Source organism: Argopecten irradians, chromosome 6 (genome assembly GCF_041381155.1).
Source record: "Argopecten irradians isolate NY chromosome 6, Ai_NY, whole genome shotgun sequence".
In the NCBI taxonomy this organism is placed as follows: Eukaryota; Metazoa; Mollusca; class Bivalvia; order Pectinida; family Pectinidae; genus Argopecten; species Argopecten irradians.
Window position 1 is genome coordinate 29,312,122 of NC_091139.1, and position 25,600 is coordinate 29,337,721.

The 25,600-nt window shown below is 13.0% G+C and overlaps 1 protein-coding gene across 1 annotated transcript in view; it reads left to right on the forward strand.

Annotated features, from left to right (window-relative positions):
* The window catches only part of LOC138325568 (jouberin-like), a 72,922-nt gene that overhangs the window by 39,718 nt on the left and 7,604 nt on the right, over positions 1-25,600 (forward strand). The window contains exon 34 of the mRNA XM_069271325.1: positions 16,390-16,461. Coding sequence (XP_069127426.1) covers positions 16,390-16,461 — 72 coding nt within the window. The remainder of the gene's footprint in view (positions 1-16,389; positions 16,462-25,600) is intronic.

Sequence of the window (25,600 nt, forward strand, 5' to 3'; positions counted from 1 at the left end):
AAAAAAAAAAAAAAAAAAAAAAAAAAAAAAAAAAAAAAAAAAAAAAAAAAAAAAAAAAAAAAAAAAAACAAAAAAAAAAAAAAAAAAAAAAAAAAAAAAAAAAAACAAAAAAAAAAAAAAAAAAAAAAAAAAAAAAAAAAAAAAAAAAAAAAAAAAAAAAAAAAAAAAAAAACAAAAAAAAAAAACAAAAAAAAAAAAAAAAAAAAAAAAAAAAAAAAAAAAAAAAAAAAAAAAAAAAAAAAAAAAAAAAAAAAAAAAAAAAAAAAAAAAAAAAAAAAAAAAAAAAAAAAAAAAAAAAAAAAACAAAAAAAAAAAAAAAAAAAAAACAAAAAAAAAAAAAAAAAAAAAAAAAAAAAAAAAAAAAAAAAAAAAAAAAAAAAAAAAAAAAAAAAAAAAAAAAAAAAAAAAAAAAAAAAAAAAAAAAAAAAAAAAAAAAAAAAAAAAAAAAAAAAAAAAAAAAAAAAAAAAAAAAAAAAAAAAAAAAAAAAAAAAAAAAAAAAAAAAAAAAAAAAAAAAAAAAAAAAAAAAAAAAAAAAAAAAAAAAAAAAAAAAAAAAAAAAAAAAAAAAAAAAAAAAAAAAAAAAAAAAAAAAAAAAAAAAAAAAAAAAAAAAAAAAAAAAAAAAAAAAAAAAAAAAAAAAAAAAAAAAAAAAAAAAAAAAAAAAAAAAAAAAAAAAAAAAAAAAAAAAAAAAAAAAAAAAAAAAAAAAAAAAAAAAAAAAAAAAAAAAAAAAAAAAAAAAAAAAAAAAAAAAAAAAAAAAAAAAAAAAAAAAAAAAAAAAAAAAAAAAAAAAAAAAAAAAAAAAAAAAAAAAAAAAAAAAAAAAAAAAAAAAAAAAAAAAAAAAAAAAAAAAAAAAAAAAAAAAAAAAAAAAAAAAAAAAAAAAAAAAAAAAAAAAAAAAAAAAAAAAAAAAAAAAAAAAAAAAAAAAAAAAAAAAAAAAAAAAAAAAAAAAAAAAAAAAAAAAAAAAAAAAAAAAAAAAAAAAAAAAAAAAAAAAAAAAAAAAAAAAAAAAAAAAAAAAAAAAAAAAAAAAAAAAAAAAAAAAAAAAAAAAAAAAAAAAAAAAAAAAAAAAAAAAAAAAAAAAAAAAAAAAAAAAAAAAAAAAAAAAAAAAAAAAAAAAAAAAAAAAAAAAAAAAAAAAAAAAATCAAAAAAAAAAAAAAAAAAAAAAAAAAAAAAAAAAAAAAAAAAAAAAAAAAAAAAAAAAAAAAAAAAAAAAAAAAAAAACAAAAAAAAAAAAAAAAAAAAAAAAAAAAAAAAAAAAAAAAAAAAAAAAAAAAAAAAAAAAAAAAAAAAAAAAAAAAAAAAAAAAAAAAAAAAAAAAAAAAAAAAAAAAAAAAAAAAAAAAAAAAAAAAAAAAAAAAAAAAAAAAAAAAAAAATCCAAAAAAAAAAAAAAAAAAAAAAAAAAAAAAAAAAAAAAAAAAAAAAAAAAAAAAAAAAAAAAAAAAAAAAAAAAAAAAAAAAAAAAAAAAAAAAAAAAAAAAAAAAAAAAAAAAAAAAAAAAAAAAAAAACAAAAAAAAAAAAAAAAAAAAAAAAAAAAAAAAAAAAAAAAAAAAAAAAAAAAAAAAAAAAAAAAAAAAAAAAAAAAAAAAAAAAAAAAAAAAAAAAAAAAAAAAAAAAAAAAAAAAAAAAAAAAAAAAAAAAAAAAAAAAAAAAAAAAAAAAAAAAAAAAAAAAAAAAAAAAAAAAAAAAAAAAAAAAAAAAAAAAAAAAAAACAAAAAAAAAAAAAAAAAAAAAAAAAAAAAAAAAAAAAAAAAAAAAAAAAAAAAAAAAAAAAAAAAAAAAAAAAAAAAAAAAAAAAAAAAAAAAAAAAAAAAAAAAAAAAAAAAAAAAAAAAAAAAAAAAAAAAAAAAAAAAAAAAAAAAAAAAAAAAAAAAAAAAAAAAAAAAAAAAAAAAAAAAAAAAAAAAAAAAAAAAAAAAAAAAAAAAAAAAAAAAAAAAAAAAAAAAAAAAAAAAAAAAAAAAAAAAAAAAAAAAAAAAAAAAAAAAAAAAAAAACAAAAAAAAAAAAAAAAAAAAAAAAAAAAAAAAAAAAAAAAAAAAAAAAAAAAACAAAAAAAAAAAAAAACAAAAAAAAAAAAAAAAAAAAAAAAAAAAAAAAAAAAAAAAAAAAAAAAAAAAAAAAAAAAAAAAAAAAAAAAAAAAAAAAAAAAAAAAAAAAAAAAAAAAAAAAAAAAAAAAAAAAAAAAAAAAAAAAAAAAAAAAAAAAAAAAAAAAAAAAAAAAAAAAAAAAATCAAAAAAAAAAAAAAAAACAAAAAAAAAAAAAAAAAAAAAAAAAAAAAAAAAAAAAAAAAAAAAAAAAAAAAAAAAAAAAAAAAAAAAAAAAAAAAAAAAAAAAAAAAAAAAAAAAAAAAAAAAAAAAAAAAAAAAAAAAAAAAAAAAAAAAAAAAAAAAAAAAAAAAAAAAAAAAAAAACAAAAAAAAAAAAAAAAAAAAAAAAAAAAAAAAAAAAAAAAAAAAAAAAAAAAAAAAAAAAAAAAAAAAAAAAAAAAAAAAAAAAAAAAAAAAAAAAAAAAAAAAAAAAAAAAAAAAAAAAAAAAAAAAAAAAAAAAAAAAAAAAAAAAAAAAAAAAAAAAAAAAAAAAAAAAAAAAAAAAAAAAAAAAAAAAAAAAAAAAAAAAAAAAAAAAAAAAAAAAAAAAAAAAAAAAAAAAAAAAAAAAAAAAAAAAAAAAAAAAAAAAAAAAAAAAAAAAAAAAAAAAAAAAAAAAAAAAAAAAAAAAAAAAAAAAAAAAAAAAAAAAAAAAAAAAAAAAAAAAAAAAAAAAAAAAAAAAAAAAAAAAAAAAAAAAAAAAAAAAAAAAAAAAAAAAAAAAAAAAAAAAAAAAAAAAAAAAAAAAAAAAAAAAAAAAAAAAAAAAAAAAAAAAAAAAAAAAAAAAAAAAAAAAAAAAAAAAAAAAAAAAAAAAAAAAAAAAAAAAAAAAAAAAAAAAAAAAAAAAAAAAAAAAAAAAAAAAAAAAAAAAAAAAAAACAAAAAAAAAAAAAAAAAAAAAAAAAAAAAAAAAAAAAAAAAAAAAAAAAAAAAAAAAAAAAAAAAAAAAAAAAAAAAAAAAAAAAAAAAAAAAAAAAAAAAAAAAAAAACAAAAAAAAAAAAAAAAAAAAAACAAAAAAAAAAAAAAAAAAAAAAAAAAAAAAAAAAAAAAAAAAAAAAAAAAAAAAAAAAAAAAAAAAAAAAAAAAAAAAAAAAAAAAAAAAAAAAAAAAAAAAAAAAAAAAAAAAAAAAAAAAAAAAAAAAAAAAAAAAAAAAAAAAAAAATCCAAAAAAAAAAAAAAAAAAAAAAAAAAAAAAAAAAAAAAAAAAAAAAAAAAAAAAAAAAAAAAAAAAAAAAAAAAAAAAAAAAAAAAAAAAAAAAAAAAAAAAAAAAAAAAAAAAAAAAAAAAAAAAAAAAAAAAAAAAAAAAAAAAAAAAAAAAAAAAAAAAAAAAAAAAAAAAAAAAAAAAAAAAAAAAAAAAAAAAAAAAAAAAAAAAAAAAAAAAACAAAAAAAAAAAAAAAAAAAAAAAAAAAAAAAAAAAAAAAAAAAAAAAAAAAAAAAAAAAAAAAAAAAAAAAAAAAAAAAAAAAAAAAAAAAAAAAAAAAAAAAAAAAAAAAAAAAAAAAAAAAAAAAAAAAAAAAAAAAAAAAAAAAAAAAAAAAAAAAAAAAAAAAAAAAAAAAAAAAAAAAAAAAAAAAAAAAAAAAAAAAAAAAAAAAAAAAAAAAAAAAAAAAAAAAAAAAAAAAAAAAAAAAAACAAACCAAAAAAAAAAAAAAAAAAAAAAAAAAAAAAAAAAAAAAAAAAAAAAAAAAAAAAAAAAAAAAAAAAAAAAAAAAAAAAAAAAAAAAAAAAAAAAAAAAAAAAAAAAAAAAAAAAAAAAAAAAAAAAAAAAAAAAAAAAAAAAAAAAAAAAAAAAAAAAAAAAAAAAAAAAAAAAAAAAAAAAAAAAAAAAAAAAAAAAAAAAAAAAAAAAAAAAAAAAAAAAAAAAAAAAAAAAAAAAAAAAAAAAAAAAAAAAAAAAAAAAAAAAAAAAAAAAAAAAAAAAAAAAAAAAAAAAAAAAAAAAAAAAAAAAAAAAAAAAAAAAAAAAAAAAAAAAAAAAAAAAAAAAAAAAAAAAAAAAAAAAAAAAAAAAAAAAAAAAAAAAAAAAAAAAAAAAAAAAAAAAAAAAAAAAAAAAAAAAAAAAAAAAAAAAAAAAAAAAAAAAAAAAAAAAAAAAAAAAAAAAAAAAAAAAAAAAAAAAAAAAAAAAAAAAAAAACAAAAAAAAAAAAAAAAAAAAAAAAAAAAAAAAAAAAAAAAAAAAAAAAAAAAAAAAAAAAAAAAAAAAAAAAAAAAAAAAAAAAAAAAAAAAAAAAAAAAAAAAAAAAAAAAAAAAAAAAAAAAAAAAAAAAAAAAAAAAAAAAAAAAAAAAAAAAAAAAAAAAAAAAAAAAAAAAAAAAAAAAAAAAAAAAAAAAAAAAAAAAAAAAAAAAAAAAAAAAAAAAAAAAAAAAAAAAAAAAAAAAAAAAAAAAAAAAAAAAAAAAAAAAAAAAAAAAAAAAAAAAAAAAAAAAAAAAAAAAAAAAAAAAAAAAAAAAAAAAAAAAAAAAAAAAAAAAAAAAAAAAAAAAAAAAAAAAAAAAAAAAAAAAAAAAAAAAAAAAAAAAAAAAAAAAAAAAAAAAAAAAAAAAAAAAAAAAAAAAAAAAAAAAAAAAAAAAAAAAAAAAAAAAAAAAAAAAAAAAAAAAAAAAAAAAAAAAAAAAAAAAAAAAAAAAAAAAAAAAAAAAAAAAAAAAAAAAAAAAAAAAAAAAAAAAAAAAAAAAAAAAAAAAAAAAAAAAAAAAAAAAAAAAAAAAAAAAAAAAAAAAAAAAAAAAAAAAAAAAAAAAAAAAAAAAAAAAAAAAAAAAAAAAAAAAAAAAAAAAAAAAAAAAAAAAAAAAAAAAAAAAAAAAAAAAAAAAAAAAAAAAAAAAAAAAAAAAAAAAAAAAAAAAAAAAAAAAAAAAAAAAAAAAAAAAAAAAAAAAAAAAAAAAAAAAAAAAAAAAAAAAAAAAAAAAAAAAAAAAAAAAAAAAAAAAAAAAAAAAAAAAAAAAAAAAAAAAAAAAAAAAAAAAAAAAAAAAAAAAAAAAAAAAAAAAAAAAAAAAAAAAAAAAAAAAAAAAAAAAAAAAAAAAAAAAAAAAAAAAAAAAAAAAAAAAAAAAAAAAAAAAAAAAAAAAAAAAAAAAAAAAAAAAAAAAAAAAAAAAAAAAAAAAAAAAAAAAAAAAAAAAAAAAAAAAAAAAAAAAAAAAAAAAAAAAAAAAAAAAAAAAAAAAAAAAAAAAAAAAAAAAAAAAAAAAAAAAAAAAAAAAAAAAAAAAAAAAAAAAAAAAAAAAAAAAAAAAAAAAAAAAAAAAAAAAAAAAAAAAAAAAAAAAAAAAAAAAAAAAAAAAAAAAAAAAAAAAAAAAAAAAAAAAAAAAAAAAAAAAAAAAAAAAAAAAAAAAAAAAAAAAAAAAAAAAAAAAAAAAAAAAAAAAAAAAAAAAAAAAAAAAAAAAAAAAAAAAAAAAAAAAAAAAAAAAAAAAAAAAAAAAAAAAAAAAAAAAAAAAAAAAAAAAAAAAAAAAAAAAAAAAAAAAAAAAAAAAAAAAAAAAAAAAAAAAAAAAAAAAAAAAAAAAAAAAAAAAAAAAAAAAAAAAAAAAAAAAAAAAAAAAAAAAAAAAAAAAAAAAAAAAAAAAAAAAAAAAAAAAAAAAAAAAAAAAAAAAAAAAAAAAAACAAAAAAAAAAAAAAAAAAAAAAAAAAAAAAAAAAAAAAAAAAAAAAAAAAAAAAAAAAAAAAAAAAAAAAAAAAAAAAAAAAAAAAAAAAAAAAAAAAAAAAAAAAAAAAAAAAAAAAAAAAAAAAAAAAAAAAAAAAAAAAAAAAAAAAAAAAAAAAAAAAAAAAAAAAAAAAAAAAAAAAAAAAAAAAAAAAAAAAAAAAAAAAAAAAAAAAAAAAAAAAAAAAAAAAAAAAAAAAAAAAAAAAAAAAAAAAAAAAAAAAAAAAAAAAAAAAAAAAAAAAAAAAAAAAAAAAAAAAAAAAAAAAAAAAAAAAAAAAAAAAAAAAAAAAAAAAAAAAAAAAAAAAAAAAAAAAAAAAAAAAAAAAAAAAAAAAAAAAAAAAAAAAAAAAAAAAAAAAAAAAAAAAAAAAAAAAAAAAAAAAAAAAAAAAAAAAAAAAAAAAAAAAAAAAAAAAAAAAAAAAAAAAAAAAAAAAAAAAAAAAAAAAAAAAAAAAAAAAAAAAAAAAAAAAAAAAAAAAAAAAAAAAAAAAAAAAAAAAAAAAAAAAAAAAAAAAAAAAAAAAAAAAAAAAAAAAAAAAAAAAAAAAAAAAAAAAAAAAAAAAAAAAAAAAAAAAAAAAAAAAAAAAAAAAAAAAAAAAAAAAAAAAAACAAAAAAAAAAAAAAAAAAAAAAAAAAAAAAAAAAAAAAAAAAAAAAAAAAAAAAAAAAAAAAAAAAAAAAAAAAAAAAAAAAAAAAAAAAAAAAAAAAAAAAAAAAAAAAAAAAAAAAAAAAAAAAAAAAAAAAAAAAAAAAAAAAAAAAAAAAAAAAAAAAAAAAAAAAAAAAAAAAAAAAAAAAAAAAAAAAAAAAAAAAAAAAAAAAAAAAAAAAAAAAAAAAAAAAAAAAAAAAAAAAAAAAAAAAAAAAAAAAAAAAAAAAAAAAAAAAAAAAAAAAAAAAAAAAAAAAAAAAAAAAAAAAAAAAAAAAAAAAAAAAAAAAAAAAAAAAAAAAAAAAAAAAAAAAAAAAAAAAAAAAAAAAAAAAAAAAAAAAAAAAAAAAAAAAAAAAAAAAAAAAAAAAAAAAAAAAAAAAAAAAAAAAAAAAAAAAAAAAAAAAAAAAAAAAAAAAAAAAAAAAAAAAAAAAAAAAAAAAAAAAAAAAAAAAAAAAAAAAAAAAAAAAAAAAAAAAAAAAAAAAAAAAAAAAAAAAAAAAAAAAAAAAAAAAAAAAAAAAAAAAAAAAAAAAAAAAAAAAAAAAAAAAAAAAAAAAAAAAAAAAAAAAAAAAAAAAAAAAAAAAAAAAAAAAAAAAAAAAAAAAAAAAAAAAAAAAAAAAAAAAAAAAAAAAAAAAAAAAAAAAAAAAAAAAAAAAAAAAAAAAAAAAAAAAAAAAAAAAAAAAAAAAAAAAAAAAAAAAAAAAAAAAAAAAAAAAAAAAAAAAAAAAAAAAAAAAAAAAAAAAAAAAAAAAAAAAAAAAAAAAAAAAAAAAAAAAAAAAAAAAAAAAAAAAAAAAAAAAAAAAAAAAAAAAAAAAAAAAAAAAAAAAAAAAAAAAAAAAAAAAAAAAAAAAAAAAAAAAAAAAAAAAAAAAAAAAAAAAAAAAAAAAAAAAAAAAAAAAAAAAAAAAAAAAAAAAAAAAAAAAAAAAAAAAAAAAAAAAAAAAAAAAAAAAAAAAAAAAAAAAAAAAAAAAAAAAAAAAAAAAAAAAAAAAAAAAAAAAAAAAAAAAAAAAAAAAAAAAAAAAAAAAAAAAAAAAAAAAAAAAAAAAAAAAAAAAAAAAAAAAAAAAAAAAAAAAAAAAAAAAAAAAAAAAAAAAAAAAAAAAAAAAAAAAAAAAAAAAAAAAAAAAAAAAAAAAAAAAAAAAAAAAAAAAAAAAAAAAAAAAAAAAAAAAAAAAAAAAAAAAAAAAAAAAAAAAAAAAAAAAAAAAAAAAAAAAAAAAAAAAAAAAAAAAAAAAAAAAAAAAAAAAAAAAAAAAAAAAAAAAAAAAAAAAAAAAAAAAAAAAAAAAAAAAAAAAAAAAAAAAAAAAAAAAAAAAAAAAAAAAAAAAAAAAAAAAAAAAAAAAAAAAAAAAAAAAAAAAAAAAAAAAAAAAAAAAAAAAAAAAAAAAAAAAAAAAAAAAAAAAAAAAAAAAAAAAAAAAAAAAAAAAAAAAAAAAAAAAAAAAAAAAAAAAAAAAAAAAAAAAAAAAAAAAAAAAAAAAAAAAAAAAAAAAAAAAAAAAAAAAAAAAAAAAAAAAAAAAAAAAAAAAAAAAAAAAAAAAAAAAAAAAAAAAAAAAAAAAAAAAAAAAAAAAAAAAAAAAAAAAAAAAAAAAAAAAAAAAAAAAAAAAAAAAAAAAAAAAAAAAAAAAAAAAAAAAAAAAAAAAAAAAAAAAAAAAAAAAAAAAAAAAAAAAAAAAAAAAAAAAAAAAAAAAAAAAAAAAAAAAAAAAAAAAAAAAAAAAAAAAAAAAAAAAAAAAAAAAAAAAAAAAAAAAAAAAAAAAAAAAAAAAAAAAAAAAAAAAAAAAAAAAAAAAAAAAAAAAAAAAAAAAAAAAAAAAAAAAAAAAAAAAAAAAAAAAAAAAAAAAAAAAAAAAAAAAAAAAAAAAAAAAAAAAAAAAAAAAAAAAAAAAAAAAAAAAAAAAAAAAAAAAAAAAAAAAAAAAAAAAAAAAAAAAAAAAAAAAAAAAAAAAAAAAAAAAAAAAAAAAAAAAAAAAAAAAAAAAAACAAAAAAAAAAAAAAAAAAAAAAAAAAAAAAAAAAAAAAAAAAAAAAAAAAAAAAAAAAAAAAAAAAAAAAAAAAAAAAAAAAAAAAAAAAAAAAAAAAAAAAAAAAAAAAAAAAAAAAAAAAAAAAAAAAAAAAAAAAAAAAAAAAAAAAAAAAAAAAAAAAAAAAAAAAAAAAAAAAAAAAAAAAAAAAAAAAAAAAAAAAAAAAAAAAAAAAAAAAAAAAAAAAAAAAAAAAAAAAAAAAAAAAAAAAAAAAAAAAAAAAAAAAAAAAAAAAAAAAAAAAAAAAAAAAAAAAAAAAAAAAAAAAAAAAAAAAAAAAAAAAAAAAAAAAAAAAAAAAAAAAAAAAAAAAAAAAAAAAAAAAAAAAAAAAAAAAAAAAAAAAAAAAAAAAAAAAAAAAAAAAAAAAAAAAAAAAAAAAAAAAAAAAAAAAAAAAAAAAAAAAAAAAAAAAAAAAAAAAAAAAAAAAAAAAAAAAAAAAAAAAAAAAAAAAAAAAAAAAAAAAAAAAAAAAAAAAAAAAAAAAAAAAAAAAAAAAAAAAAAAAAAAAAAAAAAAAAAAAAAAAAAAAAAAAAAAAAAAAAAAAAAAAAAAAAAAAAAAAAAAAAAAAAAAAAAAAAAAAAAAAAAAAAAAAAAAAAAAAAAAAAAAAAAAAAAAAAAAAAAAAAAAAAAAAAAAAAAAAAAAAAAAAAAAAAAAAAAAAAAAAAAAAAAAAAAAAAAAAAAAAAAAAAAAAAAAAAAAAAAAAAAAAAAAAAAAAAAAAAAAAAAAAAAAAAAAAAAAAAAAAAAAAAAAAAAAAAAAAAAAAAAAAAAAAAAAAAAAAAAAAAAAAAAAAAAAAAAAAAAAAAAAAAAAAAAAAAAAAAAAAAAAAAAAAAAAAAAAAAAAAAAAAAAAAAAAAAAAAAAAAAAAAAAAAAAAAAAAAAAAAAAAAAAAAAAAAAAAAAAAAAAAAAAAAAAAAAAAAAAAAAAAAAAAAAAAAAAAAAAAAAAAAAAAAAAAAAAAAAAAAAAAAAAAAAAAAAAAAAAAAAAAAAAAAAAAAAAAAAAAAAAAAAAAAAAAAACAAAAAAAAAAAAAAAAAAAAAAAAAAAAAAAAAAAAAAAAAAAAAAAAAAAAAAAAAAAAAAAAAAAAAAAAAAAAAAAAAAAAAAAAAAAAAAAAAAAAAAAAAAAAAAAAAAAAAAAAAAAAAAAAAAAAAAAAAAAAAAAAAAAAAAAAAAAAAAAAAAAAAAAAAAAAAAAAAAAAAAAAAAAAAAAAAAAAAAAAAAAAAAAAAAAAAAAAAAAAAAAAAAAAAAAAAAAAAAAAAAAAAAAAAAAAAAAAAAAAAAAAAAAAAAAAAAAAAAAAAAAAAAAAAAAAAAAAAAAAAAAAAAAAAAAAAAAAAAAAAAAAAAAAAAAAAAAAAAAAAAAAAAAAAAAAAAAAAAAAAAAAAAAAAAAAAAAAAAAAAAAAAAAAAAAAAAAAAAAAAAAAAAAAAAAAAAAAAAAAAAAAAAAAAAAAAAAAAAAAAAAAAAAAAAAAAAAAAAAAAAAAAAAAAAAAAAAAAAAAAAAAAAAAAAAAAAAAAAAAAAAAAAAAAAAAAAAAAAAAAAAAAAAAAAAAAAAAAAAAAAAAAAAAAAAAAAAAAAAAAAAAAAAAAAAAAAAAAAAAAAAAAAAAAAAAAAAAAAAAAAAAAAAAAAAAAAAAAAAAAAAAAAAAAAAAAAAAAAAAAAAAAAAAAAAAAAAAAAAAAAAAAAAAAAAAAAAAAAAAAAAAAAAAAAAAAAAAAAAAAAAAAAAAAAAAAAAAAAAAAAAAAAAAAAAAAAAAAAAAAAAAAAAAAAAAAAAAAAAAAAAAAAAAAAAAAAAAAAAAAAAAAAAAAAAAAAAAAAAAAAAAAAAAAAAAAAAAAAAAAAAAAAAAAAAAAAAAAAAAAAAAAAAAAAAAAAAAAAAAAAAAAAAAAAAAAAAAAAAAAAAAAAAAAAAAAAAAAAAAAAAAAAAAAAAAAAAAAAAAAAAAAAAAAAAAAAAAAAAAAAAAAAAAAAAAAAAAAAAAAAAAAAAAAAAAAAAAAAAAAAAAAAAAAAAAAAAAAAAAAAAAAAAAAAAAAAAAAAAAAAAAAAAAAAAAAAAAAAAAAAAAAAAAAAAAAAAAAAAAAAAAAAAAAAAAAAAAAAAAAAAAAAAAAAAAAAAAAAAAAAAAAAAAAAAAAAAAAAAAAAAAAAAAAAAAAAAAAAAAAAAAAAAAAAAAAAAAAAAAAAAAAAAAAAAAAAAAAAAAAAAAAAAAAAAAAAAAAAAAAAAAAAAAAAAAAAAAAAAAAAAAAAAAAAAAAAAAAAAAAAAAAAAAAAAAAAAAAAAAAAAAAAAAAAAAAAAAAAAAAAAAAAAAAAAAAAAAAAAAAAAAAAAAAAAAAAAAAAAAAAAAAAAAAAAAAAAAAAAAAAAAAAAAAAAAAAAAAAAAAAAAAAAAAAAAAAAAAAAAAAAAAAAAAAAAAAAAAAAAAAAAAAAAAAAAAAAAAAAAAAAAAAAAAAAAAAAAAAAAAAAAAAAAAAAAAAAAAAAAAAAAAAAAAAAAAAAAAAAAAAAAAAAAAAAAAAAAAAAAAAAAAAAAAAAAAAAAAAAAAAAAAAAAAAAAAAAAAAAAAAAAAAAAAAAAAAAAAAAAAAAAAAAAAAAAAAAAAAAAAAAAAAAAAAAAAAAAAAAAAAAAAAAAAAAAAAAAAAAAAAAAAAAAAAAAAAAAAAAAAAAAAAAAAAAAAAAAAAAAAAAAAAAAAAAAAAAAAAAAAAAAAAAAAAAAAAAAAAAAAAAAAAAAAAAAAAAAAAAAAAAAAAAAAAAAAAAAAAAAAAAAAAAAAAAAAAAAAAAAAAAAAAAAAAAAAAAAAAAAAAAAAAAAAAAAAAAAAAAAAAAAAAAAAAAAAAAAAAAAAAAAAAAAAAAAAAAAAAAAAAAAAAAAAAAAAAAAAAAAAAAAAAAAAAAAAAAAAAAAAAAAAAAAAAAAAAAAAAAAAAAAAAAAAAAAAAAAAAAAAAAAAAAAAAAAAAAAAAAAAAAAAAAAAAAAAAAAAAAAAAAAAAAAAAAAAAAAAAAAAAAAAAAAAAAAAAAAAAAAAAAAAAAAAAAAAAAAAAAAAAAAAAAAAAAAAAAAAAAAAAAAAAAAAAAAAAAAAAAAAAAAAAAAAAAAAAAAAAAAAAAAAAAAAAAAAAAAAAAAAAAAAAAAAAAAAAAAAAAAAAAAAAAAAAAAAAAAAAAAAAAAAAAAAAAAAAAAAAAAAAAAAAAAAAAAAAAAAAAAAAAAAAAAAAAAAAAAAAAAAAAAAAAAAAAAAAAAAAAAAAAAAAAAAAAAAAAAAAAAAAAAAAAAAAAAAAAAAAAAAAAAAAAAAAAAAAAAAAAAAAAAAAAAAAAAAAAAAAAAAAAAAAAAAAAAAAAAAAAAAAAAAAAAAAAAAAAAAAAAAAAAAAAAAAAAAAAAAAAAAAAAAAAAAAAAAAAAAAAAAAAAAAAAAAAAAAAAAAAAAAAAAAAAAAAAAAAAAAAAAAAAAAAAAAAAAAAAAAAAAAAAAAAAAAAAAAAAAAAAAAAAAAAAAAAAAAAAAAAAAAAAAAAAAAAAAAAAAAAAAAAAAAAAAAAAAAAAAAAAAAAAAAAAAAAAAAAAAAAAAAAAAAAAAAAAAAAAAAAAAAAAAAAAAAAAAAAAAAAAAAAAAAAAAAAAAAAAAAAAAAAAAAAAAAAAAAAAAAAAAAAAAAAAAAAAAAAAAAAAAAAAAAAAAAAAAAAAAAAAAAAAAAAAAAAAAAAAAAAAAAAAAAAAAAAAAAAAAAAAAAAAAAAAAAAAAAAAAAAAAAAAAAAAAAAAAAAAAAAAAAAAAAAAAAAAAAAAAAAAAAAAAAAAAAAAAAAAAAAAAAAAAAAAAAAAAAAAAAAAAAAAAAAAAAAAAAAAAAAAAAAAAAAAAAAAAAAAAAAAAAAAAAAAAAAAAAAAAAAAAAAAAAAAAAAAAAAAAAAAAAAAAAAAAAAAAAAAAAAAAAAAAAAAAAAAAAAAAAAAAAAAAAAAAAAAAAAAAAAAAAAAAAAAAAAAAAAAAAAAAAAAAAAAAAAAAAAAAAAAACAAAAAAAAAAAAAAAAAAAAAAAAAAAAAAAAAAAAAAAAAAAAAAAAAAAAAAAAAAAAAAAAAAAAAAAAAAAAAAAAAAAAAAAAAAAAAAAAAAAAAAAAAAAAAAAAAAAAAAAAAAAAAAAAAAAAAAAAAAAAAAAAAAAAAAAAAAAAAAAAAAAAAAAAAAAAAAAAAAAAAAAAAAAAAAAAAAAAAAAAAAAAAAAAAAAAAAAAAAAAAAAAAAAAAAAAAAAAAAAAAAAAAAAAAAAAAAAAAAAAAAAAAAAAAAAAAAAAAAAAAAAAAAAAAAAAAAAAAAAAAAAAAAAAAAAAAAAAAAAAAAAAAAAAAAAAAAAAAAAAAAAAAAAAAAAAAAAAAAAAAAAAAAAAAAAAAAAAAAAAAAAAAAAAAAAAAAAAAAAAAAAAAAAAAAAAAAAAAAAAAAAAAAAAAAAAAAAAAAAAAAAAAAAAAAAAAAAAAAAAAAAAAAAAAAAAAAAAAAAAAAAAAAAAAAAAAAAAAAAAAAAAAAAAAAAAAAAAAAAAAAAAAAAAAAAAAAAAAAAAAAAAAAAAAAAAAAAAAAAAAAAAAAAAAAAAAAAAAAAAAAAAAAAAAAAAAAAAAAAAAAAAAAAAAAAAAAAAAAAAAAAAAAAAAAAAAAAAAAAAAAAAAAAAAAAAAAAAAAAAAAAAAAAAAAAAAAAAAAAAAAAAAAAAAAAAAAAAAAAAAAAAAAAAAAAAAAAAAAAAAAAAAAAAAAAAAAAAAAAAAAAAAAAAAAAAAAAAAAAAAAAAAAAAAAAAAAAAAAAAAAAAAAAAAAAAAAAAAAAAAAAAAAAAAAAAAAAAAAAAAAAAAAAAAAAAAAAAAAAAAAAAAAAAAAAAAAAAAAAAAAAAAAAAAAAAAAAAAAAAAAAAAAAAAAAAAAAAAAAAAAAAAAAAAAAAAAAAAAAAAAAAAAAAAAAAAAAAAAAAAAAAAAAAAAAAAAAAAAAAAAAAAAAAAAAAAAAAAAAAAAAAAAAAAAAAAAAAAAAAAAAAAAAAAAAAAAAAAAAAAAAAAAAAAAAAAAAAAAAAAAAAAAAAAAAAAAAAAAAAAAAAAAAAAAAAAAAAAAAAAAAAAAAAAAAAAAAAAAAAAAAAAAAAAAAAAAAAAAAAAAAAAAAAAAAAAAAAAAAAAAAAAAAAAAAAAAAAAAAAAAAAAAAAAAAAAAAAAAAAAAAAAAAAAAAAAAAAAAAAAAAAAAAAAAAAAAAAAAAAAAAAAAAAAAAAAAAAAAAAAAAAAAAAAAAAAAAAAAAAAAAAAAAAAAAAAAAAAAAAAAAAAAAAAAAAAAAAAAAAAAAAAAAAAAAAAAAAAAAAAAAAAAAAAAAAAAAAAAAAAAAAAAAAAAAAAAAAAAAAAAAAAAAAAAAAAAAAAAAAAAAAAAAAAAAAAAAAAAAAAAAAAAAAAAAAAAAAAAAAAAAAAAAAAAAAAAAAAAAAAAAAAAAAAAAAAAAAAAAAAAAAAAAAAAAAAAAAAAAAAAAAAAAAAAAAAAAAAAAAAAAAAAAAAAAAAAAAAAAAAAAAAAAAAAAAAAAAAAAAAAAAAAAAAAAAAAAAAAAAAAAAAAAAAAAAAAAAAAAAAAAAAAAAAAAAAAAAAAAAAAAAAAAAAAAAAAAAAAAAAAAAAAAAAAAAAAAAAAAAAAAAAAAAAAAAAAAAAAAAAAAAAAAAAAAAAAAAAAAAAAAAAAAAAAAAAAAAAAAAAAAAAAAAAAAAAAAAAAAAAAAAAAAAAAAAAAAAAAAAAAAAAAAAAAAAAAAAAAAAAAAAAAAAAAAAAAAAAAAAAAAAAAAAAAAAAAAAAAAAAAAAAAAAAAAAAAAAAAAAAAAAAAAAAAAAAAAAAAAAAAAAAAAAAAAAAAAAAAAAAAAAAAAAAAAAAAAAAAAAAAAAAAAAAAAAAAAAAAAAAAAAAAAAAAAAAAAAAAAAAAAAAAAAAAAAAAAAAAAAAAAAAAAAAAAAAAAAAAAAAAAAAAAAAAAAAAAAAAAAAAAAAAAAAAAAAAAAAAAAAAAAAAAAAAAAAAAAAAAAAAAAAAAAAAAAAAAAAAAAAAAAAAAAAAAAAAAAAAAAAAAAAAAAAAAAAAAAAAAAAAAAAAAAAAAAAAAAAAAAAAAAAAAAAAAAAAAAAAAAAAAAAAAAAAAAAAAAAAAAAAAAAAAAAAAAAAAAAAAAAAAAAAAAAAAAAAAAAAAAAAAAAAAAAAAAAAAAAAAAAAAAAAAAAAAAAAAAAAAAAAAAAAAAAAAAAAAAAAAAAAAAAAAAAAAAAAAAAAAAAAAAAAAAAAAAAAAAAAAAAAAAAAAAAAAAAAAAAAAAAAAAAAAAAAAAAAAAAAAAAAAAAAAAAAAAAAAAAAAAAAAAAAAAAAAAAAAAAAAAAAAAAAAAAAAAAAAAAAAAAAAAAAAAAAAAAAAAAAAAAAAAAAAAAAAAAAAAAAAAAAAAAAAAAAAAAAAAAAAAAAAAAAAAAAAAAAAAAAAAAAAAAAAAAAAAAAAAAAAAAAAAAAAAAAAAAAAAAAAAAAAAAAAAAAAAAAAAAAAAAAAAAAAAAAAAAAAAAAAAAAAAAAAAAAAAAAAAAAAAAAAAAAAAAAAAAAAAAAAAAAAAAAAAAAAAAAAAAAAAAAAAAAAAAAAAAAAAAAAAAAAAAAAAAAAAAAAAAAAAAAAAAAAAAAAAAAAAAAAAAAAAAAAAAAAAAAAAAAAAAAAAAAAAAAAAAAAAAAAAAAAAAAAAAAAAAAAAAAAAAAAAAAAAAAAAAAAAAAAAAAAAAAAAAAAAAAAAAAAAAAAAAAAAAAAAAAAAAAAAAAAAAAAAAAAAAAAAAAAAAAAAAAAAAAAAAAAAAAAAAAAAAAAAAAAAAAAAAAAAAAAAAAAAAAAAAAAAAAAAAAAAAAAAAAAAAAAAAAAAAAAAAAAAAAAAAAAAAAAAAAAAAAAAAAAAAAAAAAAAAAAAAAAAAAAAAAAAAAAAAAAAAAAAAAAAAAAAAAAAAAAAAAAAAAAAAAAAAAAAAAAAAAAAAAAAAAAAAAAAAAAAAAAAAAAAAAAAAAAAAAAAAAAAAAAAAAAAAAAAAAAAAAAAAAAAAAAAAAAAAAAAAAAAAAAAAAAAAAAAAAAAAAAAAAAAAAAAAAAAAAAAAAAAAAAAAAAAAAAAAAAAAAAAAAAAAAAAAAAAAAAAAAAAAAAAAAAAAAAAAAAAAAAAAAAAAAAAAAAAAAAAAAAAAAAAAAAAAAAAAAAAAAAAAAAAAAAAAAAAAAAAAAAAAAAAAAAAAAAAAAAAAAAAAAAAAAAAAAAAAAAAAAAAAAAAAAAAAAAAAAAAAAAAAAAAAAAAAAAAAAAAAAAAAAAAAAAAAAAAAAAAAAAAAAAAAAAAAAAAAAAAAAAAAAAAAAAAAAAAAAAAAAAAAAAAAAAAAAAAAAAAAAAAAAAAAAAAAAAAAAAAAAAAAAAAAAAAAAAAAAAAAAAAAAAAAAAAAAAAAAAAAAAAAAAAAAAAAAAAAAAAAAAAAAAAAAAAAAAAAAAAAAAAAAAAAAAAAAAAAAAAAAAAAAAAAAAAAAAAAAAAAAAAAAAAAAAAAAAAAAAAAAAAAAAAAAAAAAAAAAAAAAAAAAAAAAAAAAAAAAAAAAAAAAAAAAAAAAAAAAAAAAAAAAAAAAAAAAAAAAAAAAAAAAAAAAAAAAAAAAAAAAAAAAAAAAAAAAAAAAAAAAAAAAAAAAAAAAAAAAAAAAAAAAAAAAAAAAAAAAAAAAAAAAAAAAAAAAAAAAAAAAAAAAAAAAAAAAAAAAAAAAAAAAAAAAAAAAAAAAAAAAAAAAAAAAAAAAAAAAAAAAAAAAAAAAAAAAAAAAAAAAAAAAAAAAAAAAAAAAAAAAAAAAAAAAAAAAAAAAAAAAAAAAAAAAAAAAAAAAAAAAAAAAAAAAAAAAAAAAAAAAAAAAAAAAAAAAAAAAAAAAAAACAAAAAAAAAAAAAAAAAAAAAAAAAAAAAAAAAAAAAAAAAAAAAAAAAAAAAAAAAAAAAAAAAAAAAAAAAACTCTGGGGTCTGGGGAGTTAAAATTCCTGTCAGGTACAGAGGAATCTGACGATGATATCCTGGAAGGAAAGAAGAAAGGGTAGGTGTACATTGAATTTTTCATTGAAACACAAATCAACTAATACGGTTCAAAATCACAATTTTGGTGATATGCCTTATTAGTGCCTGTGTCCCCATCGGATTGTCAAAGTGATCTAATTTTGAACATGAATATATTGTGACATAACTATATTACATGTTGTCATCATAATGTTGCACTGGACCAAGATGTCAAAATGGCAAACAGGCTGTGATATACAGCAGCAAGAATCCATGCAGTAGCTTTTCTGCAGAAAACTACAATGAAGTTCTACTTTTAATGTCTGGATTCAAACAAAAAATGCGACATTTGATATGTTGTCTATCATGTGCAGGTAATTGCTAAAAAATGTAATTTCGAAATGAGGATACTGTTGCACTGTATCTATTGAATTATTTAATTTCTGAAGTAAGAAATCAAAGTTGAACGTAATACAAAAAATGAGAGTGATGTATAAAACACATTATTACCCTATAAATTTAAAGTTAAGTAATGTCATTGCTTATTCAATCTCCAATACTAGGAGGCCTTCTGCTCAGGCACTATTCCATCCATTGACAATACTTTAGTCAATAGTGCCCTCTCAACCAGGCCATATTAGATAAAAAAGATAACATGTAACTAGTTTTGGATTTTTAGCCTGAATACTTTTCCACTTAATTTCACTATTTAGAGTTATATATGGTTGTACTTTTCACAGTTAGTTTACACTATTTTTATCACTTGGTCTCTTTTCAATGTGAATGAGTGTTTCATAAAACAGTTATTGCACTAAAATGGCAGACAAGGTTGGTGGTCACCCCATTTTTGGTCCATATGTCTGTCAGTAATTCTTGGTCAATATAAGTCTTCCTTTATGTAAAGGGAAAATGAAAATCCAAGAACACAAGAATGTGATACAATTTATTATGCATCTGGCAAGACTTCATGATACCAATACAGATTTGTCAATAGGTTTTGATGACTAGATACTAGAAATAAATGCGGTCAGTGTTGGGATGTGAATGGAGGATGGGGATTGGGAAAGGATGCTGTGCATGTTCATGGATACACAGCATTTGGCTAATAAGCTAAGAACCTAAATTCATTTTTATGTAGATCTTGTTAAAAAGATCTCAATTACATGGATAAGTAATAAAAACTGCCACTTAGTATTCTAAGGGATTTTCAACTTTTGTGTTTTGCGCATTCTGACTTCAGTGTCATACTTCAAAGGAAATATTTTGTATTACATATAAGTGGATGATTTTGTCACATTTCTTGCCTCTACATGTACAAAATCGAGTGAACAGGTGTATATTTGGTTTTCAACATTATGATTGGGTTGGTTTATATTTAGGATATGGGTAACATGGTGGTTAAGCCATTTACCTGTCACCTAACCAGCTAGGGTATGATCCCTGAGATGGACATGAAAAGGTCAGAGGTCACCTACCTGATTTCGTGGGTTTTCTCTGATCACTCCTGTTTTCTTCTGCTTTCTTGTGCTTTCTTGACCATCGAACATATTACGCTTATTAACATAATTGTTTTGCAATTAATGTAAAATAAATCAAGTTTATTATCAGTATTTGAAAAATCTTCCATTGTGTAATAGGTATACATGTTCAATATGATTATAGCCATACAGCTTTTCAGAAGCCCTTAGCACATATTGATTTAATTTTTGCATCATTTTACACACCGTCCTTTCACCAATACTATTTTATTCTGCCTGTCATTCTCCCATCAAAGGTTGACTAACAATTATTCACAGATGTTCAAAGCACTTTACCTGACATTTTTACAGTATTTCCTCGTCATTGTCACTTTGTTTCAGTCTAACCCCTTTGTTTCTTAAAAGTTGACATTTTATGTGTTTTTAATTATTAAAAACTTGTTAGTTTATTGTTAATAATTCAATTTTTCTGCTTTAGTGATTTTTCTTTTTTCTTTGGTTTTGATGTTTTTGTAGTAATTTCCACATAGCTATATGGGAGTTTATGCTCATCAATTATCAATAGAAAATGAGTGGCTAAAATTGACACATTTGTCTCTGCACTTTAACTTTACTGAATGATTACAGCTGCTCGAGAAAAGTCTATGTGGGTGTAGCTTGCCCTAACCAATCATAATTTGTAATTCATCCTGACCCAATCATATTTTGTATGCCATTGAAAATTAACAGAATAACTAGACATGTATAAAATCAAATCAAACGGTTCATTTCATATGGCACAAAATAGTCCTATCACTACAACCTTCATATGCAACTTAAGTTTGCTTCATAAATCATCTTTGGTATAATCTTCAAACTCTACTATTGTCTAAACAGATAGAAACATATCCTTACATGAATATAAAAGTGAAAGTGACAATGGAGGAATTGTTTTTACTATTCTAACATCCTACCACTAGCCCTCAACCTTTTGGCTCCAAGCTTGTTGTCAATGTAAGATGTACAGTAGACAGGTACTGGCAGTAGGTATATGATTTTTCTTCAAGAAATCCGGCTTATCGCCAATAATATATGTATGTTTGCATATCCTTGATTGATTGTTGCTGCTAATAAGATATACAACCTGTCTATAACGTCTACCTGAAATTGGTCATTTGATATCACAATAGAGAGATCTTATTAAAGCAACACTATACGTAACTATCAACAAAATGTCAAGTTAGATTCGACTCCGATATTGTTAGAATTTGTAGATATGGTTGAAATTGAGTTATATCAAAGAATATTTCTACTGATTTCTTAATAACTTTGGTACAGCAGTTGTTGAAAGTCGATACTTGTAAACATGCCTTCATTTTAAACTGGTCGCCATAGAAGTTATGATTATTGCTGAATGGAAGTCGGAAAGTTCATGACCCGTTCTCAGAAGAGTTCGGACAGACGTTACGTAGTTCTCGGCAACGACGTTACAATTTCAGCTAACTTCAGTTTGTTTGACTGAATGGGACCTACCTAGCGATGCTCAATATTTATTTGATTTTTTTTTATATTCATTATCGCTCATCTTGACTTCAATGAAGTCCTGTCTCTGCATGATTTACAATAGGATATTTTTTCAACATTTTTTTTAAATCAAGAAAAAATAAGACACATACGTATATTGGGACTTAATTACATGGTCGTTTTATGTTCGTGATTGTCTAAGACATGTTTTACTGATAATACTTTCATATCTTATTAATTTTTTGTGCTATAGTAGTGCCTATGTGTACTCAGCATTTCTCTTTTATTGCAATTTGCTGCTTTTTAGGGAAAAAATCATTCTGTAGTCGTTAGTGTTTTAGTGTATACGGTCTTAAACTGGTCATGGATCAGTGCTTCGATCGGAGTGAATAAAGTGTGGAATGAATATGGAGTGAATAAAGTGTGGAATGAATAGATTTATAGATTGATCAAAGATAATATATAATTAATTATTAATCTGTTTATAACTCCTTGGTAGATCTAAAGAAGATTAAGCTGAACCCTGGGTGCTGTTCTATTTTGTGAAAACATATTTTACTACTGGCGACCATAGGTATCCTCCACAGTTGGATACACTTTGCTGCACACACACTGTGACACATGGTTTTAATCTACATAGGTACCTGTGGAAATACTAAACATCTCCAAGAACAGTTTATATTTCCTGAGGGAGAAGATGGCACTATTTTATGAAGACTTTATTGCCTTTTATGCCATACCTACCTGGTTCTTCTCGTTAATTTATAACATGTATATCTCTGTTTGATCTCAGTTGTTAATTTCATGGCCTGGACAAATTATTCAACCATTCTTCTTGGATTTCTGACAAAACATGCAAAAATATTCATGAAAATAAAATTATGTTTTCAAAATTGAATGTTCAATATAAGGTTATCGAGAAATTAAATCCTTTGTTAAAAAAAAGGTATTACCTGTAAAAATTTAGCAAGCGCACATGGTATGATTTCAATATTGATTTTAATTTCTCAATTATCTACCAGGAAGCTAAATTATTTCATTGCATAATTTAAAAAATAAAAACGAAAACAAAAAAAAACCCATCTTTTCTGATGAAGGCTTTCATTTTCAGTCCTTTAGGTTTACTAGTAAGACCCTGTTTAAACTAGTGATATTTTGTATGCAGATATATCACTTCTTAGGTGTACTTGAACATAACTAAGTCAATAAATCTAGTATAATAACTTTAGAAGGCCTTTCTGAGATTAATAAAAACTTTGCCTATAATCTTTACAATGAGAAATGTTTTTGAACCACTTCTACGTAATATTGATGGAAATTACAGTTTTATTTGGGAGAAGGAAGGACTTATGAAGACCAAAACTATGCTAGGACACTTGTTAGCTCACCTGGTCCGAAGGACCGAGGTGAGCTTATGGGATACTGCAGCGTCCGGCATCCGGCGTCCGTCAACAATCGACTTCTTCTCCATAACCACTGGTCGGATTTCAACAAAATTTGACTGGTAGTATCCTTATGGGCTACTAACTGAAAATTGTACAAATGATGGGGCTGATCCCCCGGGGGCCTGAGGGGCGGGGCCAAAACGGGTCAATTTGGCTATTTCCATATAAACGACTTCTTCTCTGAACCAAGCATGGGATAGCACCCATAATGCAATGGTAGCATCCTTATAGGGTGGGGATTCAAAATTGTACAAATGATGGGGCTGACCCCCCGGGGGCCTGAGGGGCGGGGTCAAATGGGGTCAATTTGGCTATTTCCATAAAAACGACTTCTTCTCTGAAACTAAGCAAGAGATAGCACTCATAATGCAATGGTAGTATCGTTATAGGGTGGGGATTCAAAATTGTACAAATGATGGGGCTGACCCCCGGGGGGCCTGAGGGGCGGGGCCAAAAGGGGTCAATTTGGCTATTTCCATATAAACGACTTCTTCTCTGAAACTAAGCATGGTATAGCACACATAATGCAATGGTAGCATCCTTATAGGGTGGGGATTCAAAATTTTGCAAATGATAGGGCTGACCCCGCCGGGGGCTTCAGGGGCGGGGTCAAAAGGAGTCAATTTGGCTTTTTCCATATAAATGACTTCTTCTCTGCAACTAAGCGTGGTATAGCACCCATAATGCAATGGTAGCATCCTTATAGGGTGGGGATTCCAAATTGTGCAAATGATGGGGCTGACCCCCTGGGGGCCTGAGGGGCGGGGTCAGAAGGGGTCAATTTGGCTATTTCCATATAAATGACTTCTTCTCTGCAACTAAGCATGGTATAGCACCCATAATGCAATGGTAGCATCCTTATAGGGTGGGGATTCCAGATTGTGCAAATGATAGGGCTGATGCCCGGGGGCCTGAGGGGCAGGGTCTAAAGTGGTCAATTTCCATATAAATGACTTTTTCTCTGCAACTTAACATGGGATTACGCTCATAATGCAATGGTTACATCCTTATAGGGTTTGGATTCAAAATTTTGCAAATGATGGGGGTGACCCCCCGGGGGCCTGAAGGGTGGGGTCAAAAGGGGTTAATTTAGCTATTTCCATATAAACGACTTCTTCTCTGCAACTAAGAATGGAAGAGCACTTATAATGCAATGGTAGCATCTTTATAGGTTTGGGATTTGAATTGTACAAATGATAGGGCTGACCCCCGGGGCCTTAGACGGCAATAGATGCGAGGTCAAAAAGGTCAATTAGGCTACTACTTTCATATAAATTACTTTGTCTCTGAACCTATGTATTGGATAGCATATTTGTATGGTATCAATAGCATCATTGTATAGCTGTGATTCAAAATTAAACTTTGGGAGTCAATTTTGCTTATTTTTCTAATTGTCAGAGTCTTGTGATAATTACTAACAAAAAACCAGGTGAGTGATACAGGCCCTCTGGGCCTCTTGTTACTTAATTTAATTTCTATATTGTTTATACTAATAGGGGATAAATAGAATCTTACATGGGTCTGTCAAGTGGACAGGAATTTCTCTTACTCCAGACAGGGATATCCACAGTTTTACCGGTGTTAGATTTTTCTATCTCACCCTAGGGTAAAGACAAGCTACACGAGATCTTCGCACATGCCCAACAATGGTATGACATCACGACAACAGTATCATGACGTTGCGGTAATAGTATCATAACGTCACGACAACAATGAAATGACTTCACAAATACGGTGACTCATTGGTGTCACGTCATCCTCGCTTGCATATATAAGTGACATGTTTATTAGAGACGCAAAGTGATGCACAGGGTAAGAGAAAAAGAATCATTCACCCTCTTTGGGATAAGACAGGAGATCTCAACCCTCTGGATAAGATTCTTAAGCTGTCAAACACTTGGCAAAGCCTCATGTTTCATGATTCTATTAATCTTAACCCGAGTGAAAGATTTTGGTCGGTCAACCGAAGGCTTGCCAAGGGTAGATGGCCAAAACTTTCACAAGGGTTAAGATATTCCTGTGCACTTAACAGACCCATGTTTGATTCTTTTTCTCTCATACTTATTAGAAAAAATATGAAATTTCAGTTGCTTCCCAGCTTATTTATTACGCCATTATCACAGGAACATTGTTTTGCGTCAAAATTGATGACATCATCAACAATGTACATCACTGTTACGCAGCATGTATTGAGGACGCTTCGTTATTTCTAGCGCATGTGAGCTGTCTTACACCACTCTGTGTGTAAGATAGAGTTATCTTTTCCTTAGCAACTACAGGATATTCTTGTGAAGTATGGGAGAAAATATCCTCCTTTCACTTGTACACTACTAACATCCTCCCCTTTTGCTTCACAAAGCAAAAACATCTTGTTCAAAAAGACAATTGCCGTCTCTGTTCTTCAAAAAATAAAAATTTCTTTATCTTCTACATTAAACAGTTCTAGGGATTCATACAACCATTGAATTGTTGGATATCTTCTGCTTGTCTGAGCGAGTTAGATGACCCTTACATTTGTTACATCGTTACAATAAATGGCTAATTGACAACAATTTTATGAAATTATCTTGTCGCATCTGTGAAATCCTTTTGTAAATTTCCTGTGGTCAATGAGGTGTGACATGGAGGATTATCCTAAATCCCCACATAAAGATTCGTAACCACCAGCTGTACAATGGAGTTATACTACATATGGTTGATAGGGCTTCCTGTACAACTGGTTTGTCTGTCATCTCTCAAGCTTGTATACTATCATCTCCTTTCATCGTCTTTGTCATCTATATCGTCTACTGTTATCTCGTCCACCTCTTTTATTGTCATTTTTCTTTTACAACTGAATCATCTACCAATATTCATAATATAAAGATATGGATATTTGTTAGCTGTTTATTTTGATATTTTCCTATAGATTCAGCATGTCTAAGAAGTTAGCTATAAGGATGGTTGGATTAAACAATAAAATACTATTGCCTATTTACTGTGTAGGAGAAGCCCCCTGCCCCACTCCATGCCCCACCAACCTTATCCTGTCGGATGCGTTACTGTATAGAATACAGGTCTGAGTATGTGTACATCCTTAAGGCTTATTTCTCCCAATAAGACCTCCTCCACCTCCTAACACTCTGATTCTGAGTGATCGCTATTTAAAGATTGCATTAGACAGTTATTTTAATAAAAACGGATGAATTGTTGTCTTTTAATTTTTCCTCCTGAAATTTATTCAAATGATTTAGTTTTCTGAAAGGATAAGGTTGTGTATGTTGGATAGCAAACTTAAGGTAGTTTGGTAACCAATGGTAACCAAGTAATTTATGATTCTATCAGAAGATGTAATAAATATTTAGATAGGCAGTACAATAATTACATAGTCAATACAATAATTATCTGATAGCCAATGTAGTTAGTAATACATTACACTAGTAATACATGTAATGATACACTTTCTCTTTGATATAATATTTAAACTGTATACACTATCTCCATATAGAAAAGAACGGATTCGAATTCTGTCAGAAGTTGCTGATTTAGACATTATCATTATGTAAGGGTTAGATGTAGTTGTCGCTGAGAATCAACAGTGACAAAGAGTTGTGGTACTAATTACCATAACAATAGTTGACAAAGGTAGTGAGTTAGTACAACGTACTTTGTCACATCAGTTAAAGCTACCCAACGGTGGAAAAGTCATCAAACTTTCATTATGATATCCTGTTTTCTGTGAATGGTGTGATAGATCAAACTCAACTGTATAGTCTTTATTGTCCATTAGGTAGATATTATCTTTTTTTGTTGATTTTTATGACACATGGTTGTTGAAAGAAAATATCTAATATTATGGTAGGCCTACTACAAAGTTAAATGATAAATGTATATCTAGATATTTGGAATATAGATACTTTTATATATGCACATATTTCTAAACCAAATTCAAGTTTCAAAATTATTTTTCTGGGGATTTTTCAGTCAGTTTGTTTCTAAGGACATTTCAGTCAGTTTGTTTCTAAGGACTTTGTTTCTAAGGACATTTCAGTCAGTTTGTTTCTAAGGACATTTCAGTTAGTTTGTTTCTAAGGACATTTCAGTTAGTTTGTTTCTAAGGACATTTCATTCAGTTTGTTTCTAAGGACATTTCATTCAGTTTGTTTCTAAGGACATTTCATTCAGTTTGTTTCTAAGGACATTTCAGTCAGTCTGATTCTAAGGACATTTCAGTCAGTTGCGAAGAGATGATTTTGTAGTAATATAGTTGCTGCATGACTCAATTGAGTAGATCATTGGTAACCTATTCAGTCTTGAAAGGCATATTTTCTTGCCTGTTACAAATTTTCATCCAACTTCATATTCACAGTAGTAGTAATATAGGCTCTTGTACTTCTATGGAGAATCGTTGTTGCATTGGACTTTTTGTCTTGAGCTACGTGGCCCTGAATTTTCAAAACAAAAACTACTGCCTTAATAAATCTGTTTCTGACAAGGTTTGTTTCAAGGAATGGTGATTATGTAGTAGCTCAGTTGATAAAGTGTGTGTCTATATAGCTAGACACTAGAGGGCCCTAGTTTCAATTCTGGTCCGTCTGTATACTTTTCCCTTTCTGTTGCATAATTGGTAAATTTTGAATCAGGGTGAAGTTACACATAAGAAATGGAATCCTCCTTGGTCAGACTTGTAATGGGGAAGAAGTTGCGTTAGTCTTACATTAAATAGCAGTTTCTTACAATAACAAATTATCACGATATCACTGACGGAGGCAAG